The sequence below is a fragment of the Chelonoidis abingdonii genome, chromosome 2 (genome assembly GCF_003597395.2).
Source record: "Chelonoidis abingdonii isolate Lonesome George chromosome 2, CheloAbing_2.0, whole genome shotgun sequence".
In the NCBI taxonomy this organism is placed as follows: domain Eukaryota; kingdom Metazoa; phylum Chordata; order Testudines; family Testudinidae; genus Chelonoidis; species Chelonoidis abingdonii.
The window spans coordinates 15,647,288-15,668,998 of NC_133770.1; the positions used below are offsets into that span (position 1 = coordinate 15,647,288).

The following is a 21,711-nucleotide window of genomic DNA, read 5'->3' on the forward strand; positions in this document are numbered from 1 at the left end:
AAGAAAGGGGGTTCTGTTCTTCAAACAACAATGATGATTACTTCTCAAAGATCACATTAGAATATGTCTACACTGCACAGAATGTATGGTGACATGTACAGTACATGCACTGCACACACCCATACCACAGCTATAAATAGCTGTGTAGCTGGGGAGGTTCTGCTTAGGCGAGTAGAGTACAGACATGCCAGATCCATAAAGGCATGTACCCTACACGATTCTCTATGTGCCCAAGTAGTGCCTCCCCTGTCTACACTGCCTCCCCACTGCTGGAGCCTTTCCCTGCGGCAGGGAGCTGCCAGAGCCTTTACCCACCCCAGGGAAAGACTCCAGCAATGGGGAGCTGCCAGAGCCTTTCCCCACTGCCTTCCTTCTGCCAGAGCCTTTCACTGTGGCATGGAGCTACACACTGCATTGTGGGTGGAGCCCACCTTTCAATGAAGCAAGTAGCAAAATGTACCCTACATGCCAGCACTAGTGGCGTGCTGTGTAGATACACTTTTAGGCAGAAGACCAAACCAACTTCCTATGAGTGATGATGTGCCCAGTGTGTGAGCTTGTGATAATACAGCAGTTTTGTTCTTCAGTGATAATTGAAGGGAGGGGGTTATAGTATTATCACCGGGGAATCAGCTGTTCATCCCCTTTAAATTCAAACCTGGCATGGTAACTGTCACTCTTACAGTGCAGACTATCCTCCATTGCTAAGATACTTTCCACCAGCAGTGCCTCAGTACTGATTCTCCCCCATGCATTCCATAAAGCTCTTTGCGACTTAGCATCCTGTCTGTTTTAGGAATGTAAATGTTTAAGTCAACAGCAGATGACAGATCATATGTGTACTCCTGGGATTTTAAAACTCATCCTGAACACTGCGACTTGTTTGTACACATTCTGTCTCTCTTGTTCCTTCTCAGTCCTGTGCTCTTGTTCTTTCTACTCTGATACTAAACTACTCAAGTTAAGACCAAAGCAGATTGTGAAGAACTTCAAAAAGATCTCACAAAACTAAGTGATTGGGCAACAAAATGGCAAATGAAATTTAATGTGGATAAATGTAAAGTAATGCACATTGGAAAAAATAACCCCAACTATACATACAATATGATGGGGGCTAATTTAGCTACAACAAGTCAGGAAAAAGATCTTGGCATCATCGTGGATAGTTCTCTGAAGATGTCCACGCAGTGTGCAGAGGCGGTCAAAAAAGCAAACAGGATGTTAGGAATCATTAAAAAGGGGATAGAGAATAAGACTGAGAATATATTATTGCCCTTATATAAATCCATGGTACGCCCACATCTCGAATACTGTGTACAGATGTGGTCTCCTCACTTCAAAAAAGATATTCTAGCACTAGAAAAGGTTCAGAAAAGGGCAACTAAAATGATTAGGGGTTTGGAGAGGGTCCCATATGAGGAAAGATTAAAGAGGCTAGGCCTCTTCAGCTTGGAAAAGAGGAGACTAAGGGGGGATATGATAGAGGTATATAAAATCATGAGTGATGTGGAGAAAGTGGATAAGGAAAAGTTATTTACTTATTCCCATAATACAAGAACTAGGGGTCACCAAATGAAATTAATAGGTAGCAGGTTTAAAACAAATGAAAGGAAGTTCTTCTTCACACAGCACACAGTCAACTTGTGGAACTCCTTACCTGAGGAGGTTGTGAAGGCTGGGACTATAACAATGTTTAAAAGGGAACTGGATAAATTCATGGTGGCTAAGTCCATAAATGGCTATTAGCCAGGAAGGGTAAAGAATGGTGTCCCTAGCCTCTGTTCATCAGAGGATGGAGATGGATGGCAGGAGAGAGATCACTTGATCATTGCCTGTTAGCTTCACTCCCTCTGGGGCACCTGGCATTGGCCACTGTCGGTAGACAGATACTGGGCTAGATGGACCTTTGGTCTGACCCGGTACGGCCGTTCTTATGTTCTGTATCAGCTTTTTGATTCAGTTGACCATAGGTTGTTGCATCAATGTAAAAGGGACTGAAACTTCATGCCAGTGGCTCCAGTCAGCCAAGGACTCAGAACTGAAGCAGTGGTGAGGAGTAATTGTGCATCATCACCAAAGGATTTGAAATGAGATCCAAGGGCTGGAAGCTGAGGCTAGACAAATTCAGACTAAAAATAAGGTGCAGGTTTTAGACTGAGAGGGTAATTAGCCATTGGAGCAATTTGCTAACAGTTTTGGTGGATTCTCCATCATTTGCAGACTTCAGGTCAAGACTGGATGTCTTTCTATAAGATATCCTCTAGCTCAACCATAAATTACGGGCTTGATGCAGGAATCACTGGGTGCATTACGCAGGAGATCAGATTAGAGGATCATAATGGTTCCATCTAGCCTTAAAATCTATAAGAAGTGACAACCTTCCAAGTTTATCATGTTGTTCAGCACCTAAATATACTGATATAATTCCTTAACAGAGTGCAAAGCACCATCAGTATGCTGTTTTTCTCTTATTATGTGGTCTCATCATGTGTGCTCACTACCCCAGATGTATGCCAGGGCAATATATGTTGAGAGGATTGTTCAGTAGCAGTAAAAAAGGTTAAAAATCTTGGCAGTGTTTTGGACCAAGATCTTTCCAGAGAAAACCCTACGTGTCGAACAAAGTACAAAAGCACACTGTATGAGCAGTGTTTGTCATTATTTATCCCATGTTAACTTGTGAAAACCAACAAATGACCTCATGACCACAAGGTTCACCAATTGTAATTTCCTCCTAGCAGTAATCAGAACAGGCCTTTTCATTGCTTGCAGCTTATTTGAAATGCAGCAGCATATCTGCTCACTGACTTGAGCCCTGCATTCTTTGCATTGTCTGCCTATATAAGCCTTTACTCCTGGGCAAATTCTGCGCCATTGTGCACACACAGAATTCATGTCCCGTGCAGATTTTTTTTTTCTCTGCAGAAAATACATTCTGCCAGAGAGGTGCTGCAGTTACACCTTTTGCCCATCAGGGGTAGCTGTGGCACCAGAACAGAAAGCAGTTGCTCCTGGGCAGGAGCAGCCCCAGCTATGGATAAGAAAGAGAAGAACCTGGGTTCCTCAGAGTGCCCCCTGCCTGTGGGGCCATGTCAGGAGGCAGAGGATATGGAGGCACAGTCAGCATGGGGCACATGGGGCATCTGGGGGGGTGTCACAGACTGGGGTTCAAAAGGGTTAGTGAGGGGGACAGACTGGAGTGAGGACTGAATGGGAGTGGGGGTGCAGGGACACATGGGGATGGAGTGAAAGGGTTGGATGAGTGGAGGTGCATGGCCACCAGGGGTGGGGTGCAGGGACACATGGCGGATGGGGGACTTGGCTGAGTGGGGGTGCAGGGACACATGGGGACAGGGGCAGATTTGTCTGACTGAAAGAGGCTAGGGGTCAGCCAGGGTCTGCATGGAGGAGGCTCCCTAACAATCCCTCCCTCCCCCTGCAAAAAAACCCTTCTATACTTCTCCCACTCACACCTAACAACCCTCCATGTTCACACCCAGGCTGCTTCCCAGCAATTGCTTCCCTCTCCCTCAGCAACTTCATTACCCCTGACTTCCCCAAGCCTTTGCACTGTTTCTGACAGGTGTGGGAAATGCATTTCTGTATTGTTGTTTAAATGAATTGTTACTCAAAGTTCTGTATTAATATGCCTAGTAATGAATCTATTTATCAAAAACATTTCCTCAATCTTTTTTGTTGTCTGTATTGGTACAGACATACTTGCTGACAGTTATTTTGAAATAAATTACCAAAATAATTGAAACTGGTGTGATTATATTGTGTTGTTTTGACAAATAAAATATGCAGATTTTTAAAAGATGGTGCAAAGAATTTTTTTTTTTTTTGGCACTTAATGCCCCCAGGATTAATAAGCTGGAACGCTTAGTTTCTAAAACCATTAACAATTTAGGTTAAGGCTGCAATGGAGACCTCTTTGAGCATCATCTGGGAGGGCATCTTTGCTCACACAACACCTGCTGTGTAGGGCCTTCCCCTTCATGTGTTAAGTCAGCAGGGAATTACTCCTTTGCTATAAGATCTAGGGTATATAGGGTATGCATGTAGGCTAAGTAGGATATGCACGTTGCTCCTTGTTGAAAATCATCTCAATCCACTTTCACCTGCTTCTGGAAAGCATCTGTTATTATTTAACACTGATCAGAGATCAGGGCCTCATTGGGATAGGCTCTGTACAGCCACTTAATTTTTCCCCCAATTATGCTTTTTAGAATATCCATTGTTGAAAGCATATATATATATATATATATATAAACTTACCCTTCTATTTCTATTTCTTTTAATATCAGAATTGTTTGTTATCTGTTTGAACGTTAAAAGGATGTATTTTAATTATGTTATTATTACCTTTTATTTTGTCTTCTTTGTGTTGAACAAAGGCTACTAATGAACTTTAAATACTGATAGCAATAGCTAAGAAGCATTAAAATTATACATTTTAATTTTTACAATTGATTCTACAAGAACTGAATTATGTTTCTTCCTGAAAATTAAAATCAGTCAATCAAACAAAACCTTTTATTGATCAGATGCCCAGATTACTGTAACTATATATGCTGTTTGTTGGATAATTTTCAGAGAATGTATTAATATGGGAATGTGTTTGTTAGAAAGCAGGTTGTCAATTCATGATTCCTTCACTTTTGTGGCAGAAAACTACTTCATAAAAAATGGCACTTCGGATGCACTACTCTGTGGCAACAGCTCAGATGCTGGGTAAGTGCAATTAAAAAACATCTTTGCTTCTTTTTTCTTTCTTTGACACATTTTGGTTCAGTTCTGTCCATTTCTAACTGGCATGGAGTAGGGATTTCAATTTCCCAGTGTCAATAATAATAGAAACAAAGATAATGACAATATCATGCATAATAATAAAATTTTCTAAACAGCAGAGGAAAGAGGTTGGTGTGTCTCACTTATCGAGAACTGAATTCTTCAGTGACCTTATTACAAACTCCTTTTTCAATCAGTTTAATTTTCTCCTCAAAAAAGTGCTTGGTACTCAATAACATTTTGGCCAAATGGATAGTAGTTTAAAGGAAAGGTGAAGAAGGAAGCAGAAAAGTAGAATGGGGAAATAGACTGATCATTAATTCCAGTATTTCTAGCAGAGGAGGAAGAACAGAATAATAAATTCAAACCTTTGGCCAGTACTGAAACCAAGTACATGTTTTGGACATGCAAAGACACATTGTTAATCTGTGAGCTTCATGTGCATGTAATGCAGGTGTAGAAGGTATGTATTCCAGTTTCTCAAACCTCTGTAGGCAGCAGAAGGAGCAGGAAATATAGGCCTCTTGAGATGCAAATTCAGGTTAGCTGCAGAGAGGCAGGGTAGAAGCCTTCCTTCACATACTCATCACCTGTACACATAGTCCTTCTCAACTATCTTTGATCCTGATTCTCCAGGCTTACTGGAAGGTGGTGTTGTGATAGAGGGATTTTACCTGGGGAGTAGGTGGCTCTTGTGAGCTTGAAAGGATTTGAAAGGAGGTTAAGCTATGAGGTGAGGAGAAGGGCCTATGATGGGAAGGGAGAGGGTTTTAAGCCCTTGAGGGGTTGTGAGCTGCAGGAAGTTGGGTAGGAAGGAAGACGGGGGATCTCAGAGTGAGGGGGTTTGTTTCTGAGTTAAGAGGGAGAGAGAATTCTGAGATTGGTAGGTGGGTGAGAAGAGAGGCTTTGGGCCTAGTTGAGAGGGAGATGAGCGGGTTGGGATGGGCTGAGTTGGGACAGTTGAGTGTGGATGAATGATGAGAATGGAGATGTGATTGGCAGGAACTCTGGTGTGTCAGAAGGAGGATGTGTAGTGAGGGGAAGATAGAAGGAGATAGGAAGGTAAAATCTAGGCTGCAATGTGGGGAAAAGCAGAGAGAAAGAAGAGGTCAGGATAGGATAAAACAGTAAATAGCGCCAGAGAGAGAAGCACTTTTTCCGCCTGCCACTGTCTATATCTGTATTTACATGCACACAAAGGATAACTGGATGTGTCAGCCTTCCCCCTGCATGTCTTGTATGTATGACCTGTATTGCCAGGCTGATTTAGACTGTAAGTTCCCTGGGCAGAGGGCCATGCCTTCCTCAACATTTGTTTCAGGAAAGGTACATCGTCAGCACTCAGTAAATAAACCTGGATGATAGTAATACACTGCATTAGTCCAAACTCAGGCTGGACTCTAAGGCTATAGGGGAATTTTCTAGGAGGTCTCAGGACTTAGAAGTCCCCGGAGGCCCTCCAAGCAGTGATAGTTTAAACATGGATCCCACTGATATGTGGATTTGAGTCCTGGTTGGCAGCAGGATACCTAGGGCCCAGACCTTAGTTCCATAGTGCCATTGAGGCTGAGGGGGAGCAATCACTGCTGGAGAAAATGGGGATCAGGAAGTCATGATTTAGAAAAGGTTGGGGGTGTTGGATTTGGTTTCCTCCTTTTGGCCCCGAGTTTGAATTTAGTGTCTGGTTCAGGGTAGTCAGCTCCTTTAAGGGTCTGTGAGCCTGCAGCCAGGCGGCCCTGTTTGATTATTGGACCCAGTTGCACAGGGTTCAGATGATGCTTATAAAGGGCTGAGAGAGCTCAGCTGAATGTGGGGAGGGCACTCACCCAGTTATATCCTGGAAAGTCCTCTTTTTGGCTGGTTTGTCCTCTGTCTGGTAACTGGACGTGCTTTTGTCTACTATTGGATGGGGGACACCATTTTGAATAGCATCCTACTCCTCCCCCACCAGCTTGACTTCGCATGCAGTGCGCTCTTGAAACTGATGTCCCCTGTGTTGCTTGACCTCACACACCATGCATCCAATGTCATGCCAGCAGGTGTCATTCCCAGAAGTGCCAGAATGTCCAGTATTCTGGTAACATGAGCAACCACCCTAGTTGGACGGAAGCTGCAGGAGGGAGGCTGGTTCCTGTAACAGGCCCTGGAGGACGGTGAAAGGCTCCTGCAGATTGTGTTGGTCAGGGGAATAGCTTTTTGTGTGTGTGTGTGTGACTTTTGTTTAGATTAATAAACTGTGGGAAGGGCCTGAAAGTGACCTGGTCACGGTGTTTAATCCTTCCGGGGATCATACCAGCAGCAGTCTGCCATACCTTCTGGGCTGGGAGCTGACACACTTTCAGCTACATTCACAAGTGGGACTTAGGCTATGGCTACGCTACAGCTTAAGTTGATATAAGTTATGTGTGAGTTAGCCACCCTCCTTTAAGTGCTACTATGGACAGCGGTATGTCAGCAGGAGAGCTTCTGTCCTTTGTAAGACACAAGAAGTAACTTTCCTGCTTTACTCAGCACTAGTAAGGCCTCATTTTGAATACTGTGTCCAGTTTTGGATGCCAGTTGTGGACAAATTAGAGAAAGTCCAGAGGACATCAATAAAAATGATAAAAGGTTTAGAAAACCTGACCTATGGGGAAAGGTTGAAAGAAGCTGGGCATGTTTAGTTTTCAGAAAAGAAGACTGAGAGGGCACCTGAGAACACTCTTCAAATAGGTTAAGGGATGTTATAAACAGGATGCTGTTCAGTTCTCCACATCTACTGAGGATAGAACAAGAAATAGTGGACTCAATCTGCTGCAAGGGCAATTTAGATTAGATATTAGGAAAAACTTTTGAACTATAAAGGTAAGTAAGCTCTGGAATAGGCTTCAAGGGAGGTTGTGGAATCCCCATCACTGGAGATTTTTAGAAACAGATTAGACAAACACCTGTCAGAGATGGTGTAGATTTACTTGGTTCTGCCACAGTGCAGGGGGCTGGACTTGATTACCTTTTGAGGTCCATTCCAGCCCTATATTTCATTTATTCTGTTTTAAAAGTCATGAAGACATGGTGGGATATATTAAAATAACTATATGTTCCAGAAACTTTCTTCAGGACACCTGAAATGCCCCCTTTTTTATTTAATCAATTCAAACACATGGTTGTTTTTTTTTAAACTAACTACAGAATGCTTGTTCCAGATGTATTGTTGTACCAAGCAGAATTTGCTGGCTTACCAGGAATAACAGTGAAGTGGAAACCAGGTTTAGTGTTGGGAAAAGTGTTGGAGTGAAAAGTCAAATGAGCATGGATCTTCCATTGTTTTTTGCATTATTGTTATAGCCATGTTGGTCCCAGGACATAACAAAGACAAGGTGGGTGAGATAATATCTTTTATTGTACCAACTTCTGTTGTCTCTATCTCTTCCACCAGCAGAAGTTGGTCCAGTAAAAGATATTATCTCATCCACCTTGTCTCTCTCAAATGAGTGTGGATGAGATCAAAGCTGTTCTTCTCAGAGTGAATGTCAGTGACACTTGTTCAGTGTTTCATGACAGATGCATTCAGAGCACTTAGTTACTGGAGAAAAAAAATCCTCCTCTCTGAGAAATAAGCATGTGTCATTGAGTCAGAAGTTGGAAGTAGTGACACCACCATGATTTTTTTTAAGAATACTTTTCCTGTTGTGTGACTAATTCACAACCTTAAACATAGATCTGCAAAAACACTCTTGTGCTTGATTTTCAAAATATGGCGACCTTCAGAAATATCAAAATTGGTTCCACTTTGCAATTACAGCTTTTGTATCCCATTTCTGATTAAAATAATAGGGACAAAAACAGCTATTCTGATTGCTAAAGATGTTAACTATTTAAAATATTGGGGGTCTTTTTATTCTGTTCTCTAAATCTATGACATTGCATCAAGTTTTAAACACCTTATTTTAAGAGGGTCAGAAAAGATCCGGTACATGAATCAAAGATACGCAAGCTCTTAGTCATAATGATAGGCTAAAAGCTGTTGCAGCACCACTGGTGGTATTGTGTGTACTGGAACCTTGTAGTGGGGCTACACTTCCTCCAAACCTCTGAGTTTCTTAGTGGCAGCAAGTGGTACTGCATACTACCTGTTCAGCAGCCAGACTGTAGATATTAACAGAGTCTACAGTATGACCAAGACCTGGGCATGAAGCACCAGCCATCCCTCAAAATAGACATATGCGCCCACACAGCTGGCTTATCTTTTAAAGATACCATGGAAGACATACATTTTAAGGAGAGATTTGAATGAGGAAAGGGAGGTTGATTAATGCCCTGGTCGAGGAAATCTTCCAACCATGGAAGGAGGTAAACAGAACAGAGTGGAGAATATTACAGAGGGTGCTAGCAGGCCGGGTTGGAAGCAGTGGAGTGAATAAGATGAGAATAAATGGAAATGAGAACAGGGATGCAGGTGGTGCAGAGATGCAGAGACTCGTGGAGGTAGAGGACTGGAAACTTGAACTTGAGATGGAAGGAGAAGAGATTCCTGCAAAGGGACACGGAAGACTTGGTGTATTAGGGTAATGAGTGATCATTACTGTCATGCTATCTGGAGTGGCTCATGACTGTGAGTTCCTACCTCAGGTCAGACTGTCAGAAACAAGGGCAGACATTCCAGACTGTTGGTGTGTTCTATGATTAGATTTCACCAAGCCAGTTACAAATGTGAACTCCTGGATCACTATACCAGTCTTACCATGGAATCACAAACAATCCCCTTAGACCCCCTAGTCCATCTTGCAACCCAGACAAACTGAACTTTGTGAGAAATGGTCACTTACACCAAAAATCACACTGCATTCAGGTTGCTTTCAGTCCCGAGACCAGTCACTTAGCCCAGATGGACTGGTACCCTAGATCTTACATCAAAGACAATGCCTCTAGCCAATCCTTTAATAAACTATCTAAAGGTTTGTTAACTAGGAAAAAGTGATAAGAGTTATTTAAGGGTTAAAACAAGGAAACATATACACACATGTTACTCTCTAAATCCTAAGAGTGACAGAGTTGTAGAGATCTGTCAATTTAAAGTGTCTTTCGGGGCAGACCTGGAGGCAGCCCCTGGGAATCTTTGGCTTCAGTTCAGAGTATCTGGTCCTCTCGAGTTCAAACAGATGGAAAATTATCCTATGGCTTTGTTTTATTTCCTTCCTTCAGCTTCCAAATCTACAGGACAAGCTTCCTTGCACATAGCATTTCTCAGGTGTGATAGGGCCATTAACCAGTCCATTGTATTGTGATATTCGTTGATGGCCCATCTGATTTTGATAGTCCTTCTGGATGGATGGAGAGGAGATGATTCTCCCACCTGAGTTCACAAGTTCAGAGCAAACATTTTCAAAGTTATAAAGCAAAACATACATATTTTCTTAAAGCATAGAATGCAGACATTGCGAGTGAGATTAATGTATTTAGCAACTTACAAACATTTCATAGATTGAATACGTTCTTATAAGCCTAATACCTATTTTGAGGAAAACACACAGGTGAATTGGTCTGGTCTCCAACTATCAGTTTTGTCAGTTCTGAGTTAATGCCTACAACTTGGGCAAGAATTGGAATCTGGCCTGACAGATTCACATCTCTAGAAAGGAGAGAAAAAGTATCTTGCAACAGTACTTGCTGCATTTTGGATTTAGCTCTTTAGTAATGAACAAGAAAGTGTGTATCATGTACTTTGGATTTAAAAGACAAAACTAATAACCTGTAGGAAAACAATGAGCCTGAACTCAATGGGAGTTTGAGTAAGGACTGAAAACTGAGTCAAGTCTTCAGGATTTGGCCATGCATTCCCTATAAATGGGCTGTCTTGAGGCCTAAACTCCATAGGAAACTATAGGACACCCATTTTGTAGGGACACCTCCAGCCCAGTCACCACTCCCTCTCGCCCCCTTGGAACACCAACGTGGCTATGGCTCCAGCCCCTTTAAGAGTTTCTCCTTTCCTTGCAGCAGCACAGCTCTAGCCCATAAGCAGAGGTGGTGGCCAGAAGGGCACCAGAATTATAGGTGCTGACTATGACTTAAAAAAAGAAACAAAAAAACCTACCCTAAAGATTTATGTTGATCTCTGGTACATGTTTTTAACTGATAACGATAAGGAAAAAGTGTTCTTTTTCATTTAACCAATTGGCTGCTACTGAGCATTGGACTAGAAAACATCTGCTGTGCTGCTGAATGTACCAGATACATGCCCATCGTCTTCACTGGACCACAACACCATGGCAGATATGATGGTGGAGGGCTGGCAATGAAAGGATTCTCTCAAGTTACATCAAAAACTCCTGTATTATTTATGTAGTCACATTATGAGATTGTTCACTTTTCTTACTGAAATGGTAACTTGCTAATTTTGTAAAAATGCTTACAAACTTAGAGCGTGGTGTTTCCTTATCAAAATAGGATACAAATGTAGAGGGACCACATCAGCTTGGATTTAGTCAATTATCTTTTTCTGACCTCACTCCCTAGCCTCCTACTCCCATCCCCCCCAAAAAAGGAAAATGAGTTTCAGCTTCTCCACCTGTCCCTGAGTCTTCTCCCAATTTTTGTGATTTTACAATGACATTTTCCTATTTTTTTCAGAATTTTTTTCTCTCTCCCCTCTGGCAGTGTGAAAGAGCCACACAAAGAACAGGGGAAATTGTCTGCTAGGGGAAACTCTGAAACTGCCTAGACACAAAGTGCTGTCAAATGCACAAAGTAAATAAACTGGGCAGCAAAAGATAAAAGTAGCCTTCTGTTCTGTTTGTTTTCATGTATAGTAATCTCACATGCTACTTGGGCCGATAGTAAGAAAACCGTTTTTTCAGGCAGTGTGGTTTTTCAGTCAGTGATGTTCTTTTCAAGTCTCAAGGTCAGACTGCTTAACATTTTTTTCCCTTTTGCATGACATGTACTGTATATTCAGCTCTTAGGCTGTAGTCTACAGTATCATACTAACAATTCAAGTACATTTGCATCATGTCTGTACTGATATTGCCAAGAAGGCTAGTGAATGGGAAGAAAAATCGGCCTCTAAAGATACTTCAGGATATAAAAAGAAGGCACCTTTGGCAACTGCATCCTAGTAACTGTTGCTATAGGAACTTTAGCTACCTTTATTCTCACTGTGACCTTGATTTTTCTTAGCAAGCTACTTAAAAATAACATATATATATATATATATATATATATATATATATAATATATATATTTGTAACTCTTTTGCTCTCATCTTAGTCTATAAATAAAAGGAATTTAGAATGGAAATCCTCTTAAACATTTGAAAGTTATAAAATGAATCCTAATCTGTTTAAAGTATCTTTATAAAGGTATTTGTTTGTGTTGCCTCTGTTTCACTAAGGCAATCTATACCAACACATAAAATTCCATCTGCGACCCCCCCCTTTTTTTTCATAGTTTACCAAGTATACAAAAGTGGCATTTTAATGATGAGCTTTACTTGCAGCCATATTTACAGCAGTTTCGTACAGTGTATCATAGTGATACTAATAACCTGATGCCCCTCAACTGTAGTAATAATCCTTTGCACTTACATATTCCTCCATCCAGTGATTTCACAGTACTTCACAAATGTTAAGACACTCACCACACTCCTCTGAAGAGGGTAAGTAAATGTGCCCCATCCTGAGGAATGGAGGTTTCATTTACTTCGTTTTATGTACAGTTGCTTTACACTGGCCCCATGCTGCATTTCTCACCTGAAACCGTGGCAGTTTGAGAGAGGTGAAATAACTTGCATGACCACAAATACCATTCAGTATACAGCATCCTTTCCCACAGCCACTACTCCATTGACAATAAAGAAGCTGTGTCATGTAACACAGCCCAACTGTGCTGGAAAATTGTTGAATTGAAGAGGAGGATATATAGACAGCAACAACGGCAGTTTTTTTTATTCTGCTGCTGACAGCTATAACAGCCTGAAGGTTTTTTAACCCACAAAAAGTTTATGCCGCCAAAATAAATCTGTTCGTCTTTAAGGTGTCACTGGACTCCTTGTTTGTTTAAGCTTAGAGTTTCTGTCTTTTGCGTGAAAATTATAAGACTTCCATTATAATTATATTGCTTGTTTGTTAATTATGTCATTGTAGGCATCCAATGGCTTCCATTTCAGGATTAAGGGCCCCACTGTGCCTTGTTGCAAGGGACAGACATACACAGGGTCGGCTCCAGGTTTTTCTGGCTGCTCCATTAGCAATCCCCCCACCTCCCAAAAAAAAGCCTGCTATCTGTGTAAGCTGTGATTCGGCGCGCTCCAACTCTTCGTCCCAGTAATTTGACAAGGCAGGTCCTGTTCGCTGGGGTATTTTGACAGCAGGTCCTTCGCTCTGAGAGGGACTGAAGGACCCATCACCGAATTGCCGTTGAAGACCCAGACGTGCCACCCCTATAGCAGCCGTAGTGCCACCCCTTGTTATGGACCGCCCCAAGCACCTGCTTCTTTAGCTGGTGCCTGGAGCCGGCCCTGGACATACAGAAGAGAAATCGCTTGGCCTGAAGGGTTTACTACCCAAAAGCACAAACAGACAAAGGGGTAGAGGCTAAGGATACAGGTTGGAAGTAAATTAACTTGGTGAATATTTGGCTCAGCGTTGTTATTTACCTGGGGAAAGGGGTGGGAGGAAAGGGGGAAAACAATAGCTACAGCTCATTGGCTGCTTAACCATGATCATCAAGCTGGGTCTCCTGGGCATCTCGGCAGAGGTGAGTCTTAAGGAGAATAAGGAAGTTGGTTCTGGTATTTTATCAGGGAGTATTTGCCATGCACAAAGGCAGCCTGGGTGAAAATCTGGAGGTGTTTGAAGGCTTAGTTATGCAAAGTGCTGAGCATGCGGGCCCCAAACCAACAAACTGTGCGCTTAACTTTAAGCATGAGGCATTCCACTGAAGTCAATGGGACTGCTTGTGCTTTGCTGGATTGGGGCTGATGTTTTCAGCATCTAACAGAAGAGAGCCCAGTTAGCTGATGTGTGGTAAAGGCTGGGAATGCTGGCAGAGCAAAGGCAGAGTCCCTGTTTTTCCTTAAAACTGTGGCTTCTTAAAATGCCATTAAAGATGATGTCATTTTGCAAAGAACTAGGTGCATTCTTTTAACTGTTGGAGCTCATGATCCAATTATGAAATAATTTAATAAACAACACTAATAATCTTATTACAATCCCTCGTAGCTGATAGCATATTTTAAATGAACTTAACTAAATTATGATGTAACTAACACACTCTTCATCTACTTTGTGTTGGTTAAAATCATATTGAAATGTGACTAGTGTGTTTGTGACAGGAGAGCTCCTCACTTCAGTGTAAAAAAACACAAGAAAGCATACATACAATCTTGTGAAAAATGCTATAGCTTACAGAGTGCACACTTTAGTATCCCACTTTTAGGGCCAGATTGTATATTTGAAATGCCGCATCTATGAGTGGATCATTAGCGTTATGGACTGAATCCTTGATTTCTGGGTCTAAAAGCATGAGCCAGTACTACCTGAGCTAAAGTAGCCAGCTCTATTGGTCCAGGGCACAGCAGGCTCATCAACTGCACCGAGTGGGTGTGGGTTACACATTTACAATCTGCCCTAGTTAAGAGTCAATGCATTCCCATGCTGCTCAAGCAACAGAACAGGAGTTTCCCCCTTACTACAAATGTGTAGCCGTCTGCTGCTGGCCCACACCAATAGTAGATTACAACCTCCCTTTGCTGGTTTGTGCACTAGTGGTGGAGCCAAGAGTGCCCACTCCCCACCCACCACCTTGAGAGGGCAGTTGTGGGCGCACAATGTTTGTTTACTTCTGCATGCCTGATGTCAGAGGCTGGAGAGGCCACATAGGGGTAAAGGGGGTTCTTACTCCCATTTACACGGGTGCATAGGTTTGGTCGTGATCTGGTTCTCAGGGTATATGTGCCTGAACTGAAAGCCAGTGGGATTTTTTATTTTTTTATTTTTTGGGGGGTGGGGGATTTGTTTTGTGTTTGCAAGCCAGTGAGCATGCAAAGGTCTGTGGACAATCTGAGCCTATATGCAGTCCCTTCTGTGTGATACCTAGATTTCAGCTAATTGCCTAAGTTGCCAGAGCATCTCAGGGAGCATACTCTCCTGTTTCACATCAATTATGGTTGTTGGGCTAATTTAGTAAGTCCAGCAATACTCCCTTACACTCCCTGTTTGGCTTCAAGCCTAAACAAGCCGTGGAAGTCCAGGAGTCCCCTCTGTGTGTGTGTGTGGCGGGGCAAAGGGGGGACCTCAGGCTTTTACCCCCGCTGTGTTGCTAAGGGGGTGTTTCTCATTCTATTAAAATTTACCGATTAAAATTTATTTCAGTTATTTCAGCTATAAATATCTCCCCTCATTTTCAGACTCTTTCAGCTTATTGATATGCCAACCCACAACTTTTACAGGAGCTGTGAAGATTCCTTATTGCAGTTTTTTAAATTTAAATAGTCCAGTTTGTACCTGTCTATTTGCCTCCATCTTTTGCTATCTGTTTATAAACCATCATATGTAATAGATGGAGTTGGACTTTTGCTACCTAGGACAATTGAGAGTACAGACTTTTGCACAGCCCCTCATATGCTTAGAGACTTTGGGGGGATGACAACATTTGCAGCTGTGAATTGCTACCTCCTAGTACCATATGGCTATTACTTTGTATATGTTCAAGCTCTGAAATGCTGTGATCCATCACACAGTAGTTCACCAATCTTCTTTCACTGTAAAGCCCGAGTAGTTCATTACAGCCTGGATCAGCAGGTGACTGGGTTTGTCCAGATTAAAGTCTTGAGCCAGAGCATTTTGTAATTATGTCCCTTAGCTGTTACTACCTGGACTGCCCAATCTGTGTCATTATTTAAAATGAGGTTTATTCTTAGGTCCTTTAATTTTCTGTACTGGTGCCAGCAAACTATGGTGATTATGGCCTGATGGATGGATGGGTAGATTGGTGCTTTTAACTGTTCTTAATCGATGACACTGTAATTGTATTGTGATTAATTGTACAGCACCCTGTGAAGGATATTATATTAATGTAGCTTCTTGTGGTTGCCAGTCTCAGTGAAATCCTGTCAGACTCTTTCTCCTAAAGCTGTAGAGCCTAAAGAGTCTGCTTGAAAATCCAAAGAGGAAGACTTTAACATCCTAAGTAAAATCCTGAGATTCCTTTTTAAAAAAGAAAAGCACCTCAGAGGGAATAGGGATGGTTCCCAAAGAATAATCTTAAATGGGAGCCCTTCCAGCTAACAAATCCCTTATGGCTTCTTCATAGAATGCAGCCACTTTTAAAAATTTTCTTTTCCATGCAGTGTTTCTAAATTGTATGTACATCCTATGGATCACCACTCTTTGTGGGGGAGTTTTTCTACAGTAGGCTCACTGGGAATCTCAGGTGCGAGCAAGTGTCTCCTTTTGGTGTAAGAGGATGAAAGGCTAGTACAGATATTGGTTAATGGAGTTCTTCAGTTCAAGTGATAGAGGCTCATGGTTTTAGTACTGACGTCCCTCAAGTTTGAACACTGCCGAGTCCCTGGAAGCATACTTTGTACATGTACTCCATGGTCATACAAGATTCTTTCATATTAGCAATCTATGATATACCTGTCAGGTCATCTTATGTTAGTGAGAAGATTACCATATTGCAAGGAGTTGTAAGCATAAGTAAACTTGCACAAATTAGTATTGTATTACAAACAGAAGATATTAGACCAGGTGTCATAAACAGATAGCTAAGGGTTAATGTTTTTTTTACCTGTAAAGAGTTAACGTTTTTTTTACCTGTAAAGGGTTAACAAAGGAAACCACACACCTGACCAGAGGGACCAATCAGAAAACCAGATTTTTCAAAGCTCAGGGAGGGAATGTTTGGGTCTGTGTCTTTTGTCTGTCTCTTGGCTATGAGAGGGATTTTCTATCTTCAAGCTTAATCTTCTGTTTACCCAGTTTTGGTTTTTTAAAAAAAATTACAGTTTAGAAAAAAAGAACAAGTAAGTTTTTTAATTGTTTTATTTTTTGGTATAACCATGTGTGTAGTTGCTGGAATGTTTAAAATTGTATTCTTTTTGAATAAGGTTTGTTTATTCATTTTTTTCTTTTACAGAAATGACCCGTATTGTCAACTTGATACAGAGACGATGTTTATGTGTTTTTCTTTCTTTTTATATAAACTTTTCTTTTTAAGACCGTGTTTGAGTTTTCTGGGTAGGATAAGGAACGAAGGGAAAGGAGATTTCTCTTGTGTTAGATCTACGGAAGGGTGGATCTGAACACCTCAGGGGAAGAAGGAGGGGGGAGGAGAGAGATACTTAATCTTCTCGTGCTTGTGTTATCAAGGACTTGAGCGTATCTTCCTGGGGAAGCCTGGAGGGGGTAAAGAGAGACAAGGGGCGGGGCAGATTATTCCCTTTGTTGGAGGCTCAGGGCAACTGAGTCTTGGGGGTCCCCCAGGGAACGTTTTGGGGAGACCCGAGGGAGTCAGGCCCTGGAAATTCCTGGCTGGTGGCAGCGATATCAGATCTAAGCTGGTAATTAAGCTTAGAGGGTTCATGCTAGCTTCTCAGTTTTTGAACGCTAAGGTTCAAATCTGAGTAGGAAGCTACGACGCCAGGTTTCTGTCACTCCCTTCAGCACCAGGAAGGATTACAGCACCATTCCTAGTGCTTTTCAAAAAAGAAAACAGGCATCCTTTCAGTAAACTGCCCCATGTACATATGAGTAACTGGTCCAGTTCCCTTCCACTCAGAAAGAAGTCACCCCAGGCAGTGATGATACCAGTGAATCTGAAGGGGATCTTCTAGTGGCAGTGTAGTCCAATCTCGTGGTGCCATGTGGCTTATCTGAGATTTTATGTGAGTTGCCAACAACTCAATATTTTCCCTCCTTTAGCCACAGCCCTTCACCTATTCATAACAATGATTGAAGAGGGTCTCCAGAGAAAAAAGCATTCCAGAAATCCTTTATCTGTGCTGTATTTGGAGACAAAAGTCTTGCTCACTTGCAGTCAATGGCAAAACTTCCATTGACTTCATTTGGAGCAAGGCTAGGCCCAAAGTTAATGAAACATGATATCCTTCAAGCCACATACAGTGCTCCTCAGATGTTTCAGCAACACCTGCTCTCTTCAGGTGATTAAAATAAACAAGAGCACAGTGAAATAGCCCAGTGGGACCACTTGGGATTGTTTTTCAGTGAAGAACTGAGGAAAGCTTTTCTGTGCTTGGATTTTAAAAAAAGAAAAGTCCTAAGCAAAGTTTAGTCAGTTTTTTCTTGAAAAAGGGAATGAGCCTTACAAAAACTTGTCATGGCCTGCGTGGCCATGCTGCCTCAAAGAAGGCAAATTAATGTTTCTTTAGAGTCAAGAAATCATTGGAAAAATATGCTAAGCATACCATGAACACTGTTAGGTGTCTGCAGTGTCAGGTGAAAGACAGAAATCTAATGAATATCTGGCACCTGGTGACAATACATGCCATCCTGTTGGGTTATGGGACTTACTTGAAAGTTCATGTTCCACAGAGAAAATAGTCAGACCACAAATTCAGAGTAAACACATAGATTTTAGAAAAGAGAACAGCTGGAGTTTTATTCCTTTTCCTCTTCTCCAAGCCTGTAATGATAAAATCAAAGTAATGCAGGAGTTGTGGATCTCAACAAACGGAACCAAAGTAGGAAAGCTCAAGAAGCAGATAGTTTTCTTAGACTGGAAGCAAAAGAATTGAAAATGTCTCTGCTTTTTTCATATAGCATAGTCAATATGGACTAGATCTTCAGAAGGTGTAAATCAGCAGGGATCCACTGAAGCACACAAAATCTGACTATATTTTCATTTGCACAGTTAATAAAAATGTAAACTATGGGGTGGAGGGTTTCTACTTTCATCTAAAGTCCCATGCATAGATAGGTATGGATGAATCTTGCAAAGTTTCTTTCTTTCTTTTTCTTTTTTGTTTTTCTTTTTGTTTTTGTTTTTTGGCTTTCAAAGCAAATTTATTTAAAACCTTGTGTTTGACTAATGATATTAGATTAAGCTTCTGAAAGTGCTGTTAAATTCATAATATTGGTGTCTGGCACTGGAAGACTTCAAAACCACTGACAATGCACTGAAGAATTATCTCAACCCCAAAATCACATTGCTACCTGTAATATAAAGATATGATCTATACCATATATATAGCTGTTCTGTTCAGGAAACAATACCGTGACTTTCCCCCTCCCCGCTACAACTACCATCACCACCACATGACTGACTTTGAATCTATTCTAATTTTGGCTTGAATTCAAAGATTTTCTTTGATTTGCTTCTTATTTATTAATATTATTTTTTTATTTTTATTTTTATTTATTATTACTTTTTGGTTTGGTGTCAATTTATATTTTGTTTTACTAAACATTGTACTAAAAAGCAATTCGGTTGAAACACCCTATTGTGTAATGGAGTGAGAGGGGTCTTATTATTCTGTCACAAGACATGTCATACTTGTTGGACATGTTTGTCACTCCACATGACTGGTGAAGAAGTGTTTTACAGGATCAACTAACTGGATATTGCTGATTAATAGCCCTGACGATAGACAAGTTAGAAAAATTTGATTCTTCTTTTTCACAGATAGAGGTCCAAATTCACCAACTCCAATGCAGAGTATGTTGCTCTGTTCAAAAACACTGCTTGGAAATTGTTCTTTGTCATTAAAATGCCTTCACAAAGCCACATTATTGTAGCCATTCCTAACCATGTCAACCAGAGCTTTTACAGAGCTATAAGACCCTTACTAGGCTCTTACCTATCCAGAGCATAAGCAGAGAGCATCTGGAACAACTGTGTGGAAAAAGGCATGCAAGTTCTGCCGAGTTCCTCTTTTCCTGCCTGTTAGATGGATCTGGTATCCTTACCGAATTGCTATTTACATGGTTGCTTTAGTAACGGATAGAGTTAGTTTTAATTAATGTACTTTGTTGCTATACATGGCATGCCATAGTGTTTTAGAAAAAAAAATTGTAAGGAGTTGTGAAATTTAATGAGAGAATGTTTTGCTTGCGGCATGCCATGTAATAAGGGAATTTGCAAGATGCACAGACTAGAAGCTTTCCTGAGAGAAGCAGAAAAGTCATTGCAGCAGTTTAGGTAAGGACTTTTCTTGGAGTGGATGTGAAATCCCAGGCTCCTCTGGTGAGTGTACTGAAGGGTTGGGTGCTTAGATGAAAGGTTCACTGGTCCCAGAGAGTGAGTAGAAAGTCAGGCTGAAGGGTGGACAGCTCAGGTCGCATAAGAATATTGAGGCAGATCCTCTGCTGTTATAAATTAGCACAGATTCAGTGGCTTCAATGGAGCTTTTTCACTTTACACCAGCTGAGGATCTGTTCTACCATCTCTGCAGTTCTTGAGATAATTGTAAGGGGTAAGAGAAGCCTATTTATTGTTATAGTTAGTGACCTGGTTATCAATCCTCAATTCACCTGTTTAGGGTGGATCTTCTCTGTGTACTGTAAGCATTCAACCTTAAATGTAATATGTAATCTGAACTTTCACATGAGATGGAACAGCTTGCCTGTATGTTTCTATGGCTGTAACTTTCAACTGAAAGCAGCCAGTGTCATCTGTAGGAAAACCAGTTCCTCCACATTGAAGCCACCTGTAATTAGCTTTATTTTCTATTATTATTTGTAGCACGTGTCCAACGGGATATAGATGCCTAAAGGCTGGTGAAAATCCTGATCATGGCTATACAAGCTTTGATACTTTTGGCTGGGCCTTTCTCTCTTTGTTCCGCCTGATGACACAAGATTACTGGGAGCGTCTCTATCAACAGGTATCAGATTTTTTTTCTTTCAAACATTAAATAAATCAGTCATCTACTTATAATGATATATTGGTCTGTCTACATAGCGAGTTAGTGTGTGGCAAGCCAGGGTGTGAATCTATAGCAGACTAGCTTGATGCTCCCTATCTCACTGTGTGAAACAGAAGCAGGTTGGACTGCGCAACAGAACTTTTAGTGCACGAGGGCTACAGAGCAAATTAGTGAGTGGCAAGCTAGTGTGCTGTAGATTCATGCACTGGCTTGCTATGCACTAACTCGCTGTGTAGACAAGTCCAAAGTCAGTAGTTGAAGTTAGGAGAAAATTGGTGGAGGTTAGACACAAAATGAATGATTATCCTGTGTACATCCTAGTCAGGAGCCATCAGTTGCTGCAATGAATTTTTAGGAGATGATTGTCAATGGATGGCTAAGGGGAGTTGGTAAATGGGAGAAAGAAGCTCTCACTGGGTAACTTGTTTCAGTCTGAAAGATGTCACCACATAATAACTGTTTGGTGGCTGGTGTAAAATGAGTTGGTGATCCCAGTCCCGCTCAAAGGAGAATGGTTTCCACCTGACAGAAAACTTCACTTCCCTTGGCATGCTTCTTGACAGAATTAAATGGAGGAGACTAAATTGTATCCACACACCTAGGAGTGCTCTCCCCAGAGCAAACTTTCCATCAAGGAGGCCCTGAGGTTCATGTGCAAAAATTATCTGAGGATAACTTGTAACTTTCATACACGGTTGTAGCAACTGTGTGTGCAAATGGACAGGTCAACTAAATACTCATTCTTGCATGCATTTGCTGTAATTGTATATGCAAATCTCAGGAACTGCATGCAGAAATTAGGCACAAAATTGCATGCACATGGCTGTGTGTGCAAGTGGGCTTATGCCCACTGGAAATTTGGTTTTCCATGTCAAGATTGAAGCACTTTGGTATAGGCCATGCTGTACAGTTCTTCAAATAAACTGAGGACTCCAGTTTCCTGTGCCACCATCTACACAATTTATTTTTATCTCATGAAAACTAGTAACACATTGAAATAAAGGCCAATTAAATAACTGTAATTCATTTAATGGATACAAAATTACAAGTACACA

General features: G+C 41.4%; 1 protein-coding gene across 1 annotated transcript in view; it reads left to right on the plus strand.

The window, feature by feature from the left end:
- Positions 1 to 21,711, plus strand: part of LOC116838877 (sodium channel protein type 5 subunit alpha-like) — a 351,647-nt gene that overhangs the window by 126,406 nt on the left and 203,530 nt on the right. The window contains exons 8-9 of the mRNA XM_075062179.1: positions 4,671 to 4,734; positions 20,473 to 20,614. Of these exons, the coding sequence (XP_074918280.1) occupies positions 4,671 to 4,734; positions 20,473 to 20,614 (206 nt within the window). The remainder of the gene's footprint in view (positions 1 to 4,670; positions 4,735 to 20,472; positions 20,615 to 21,711) is intronic.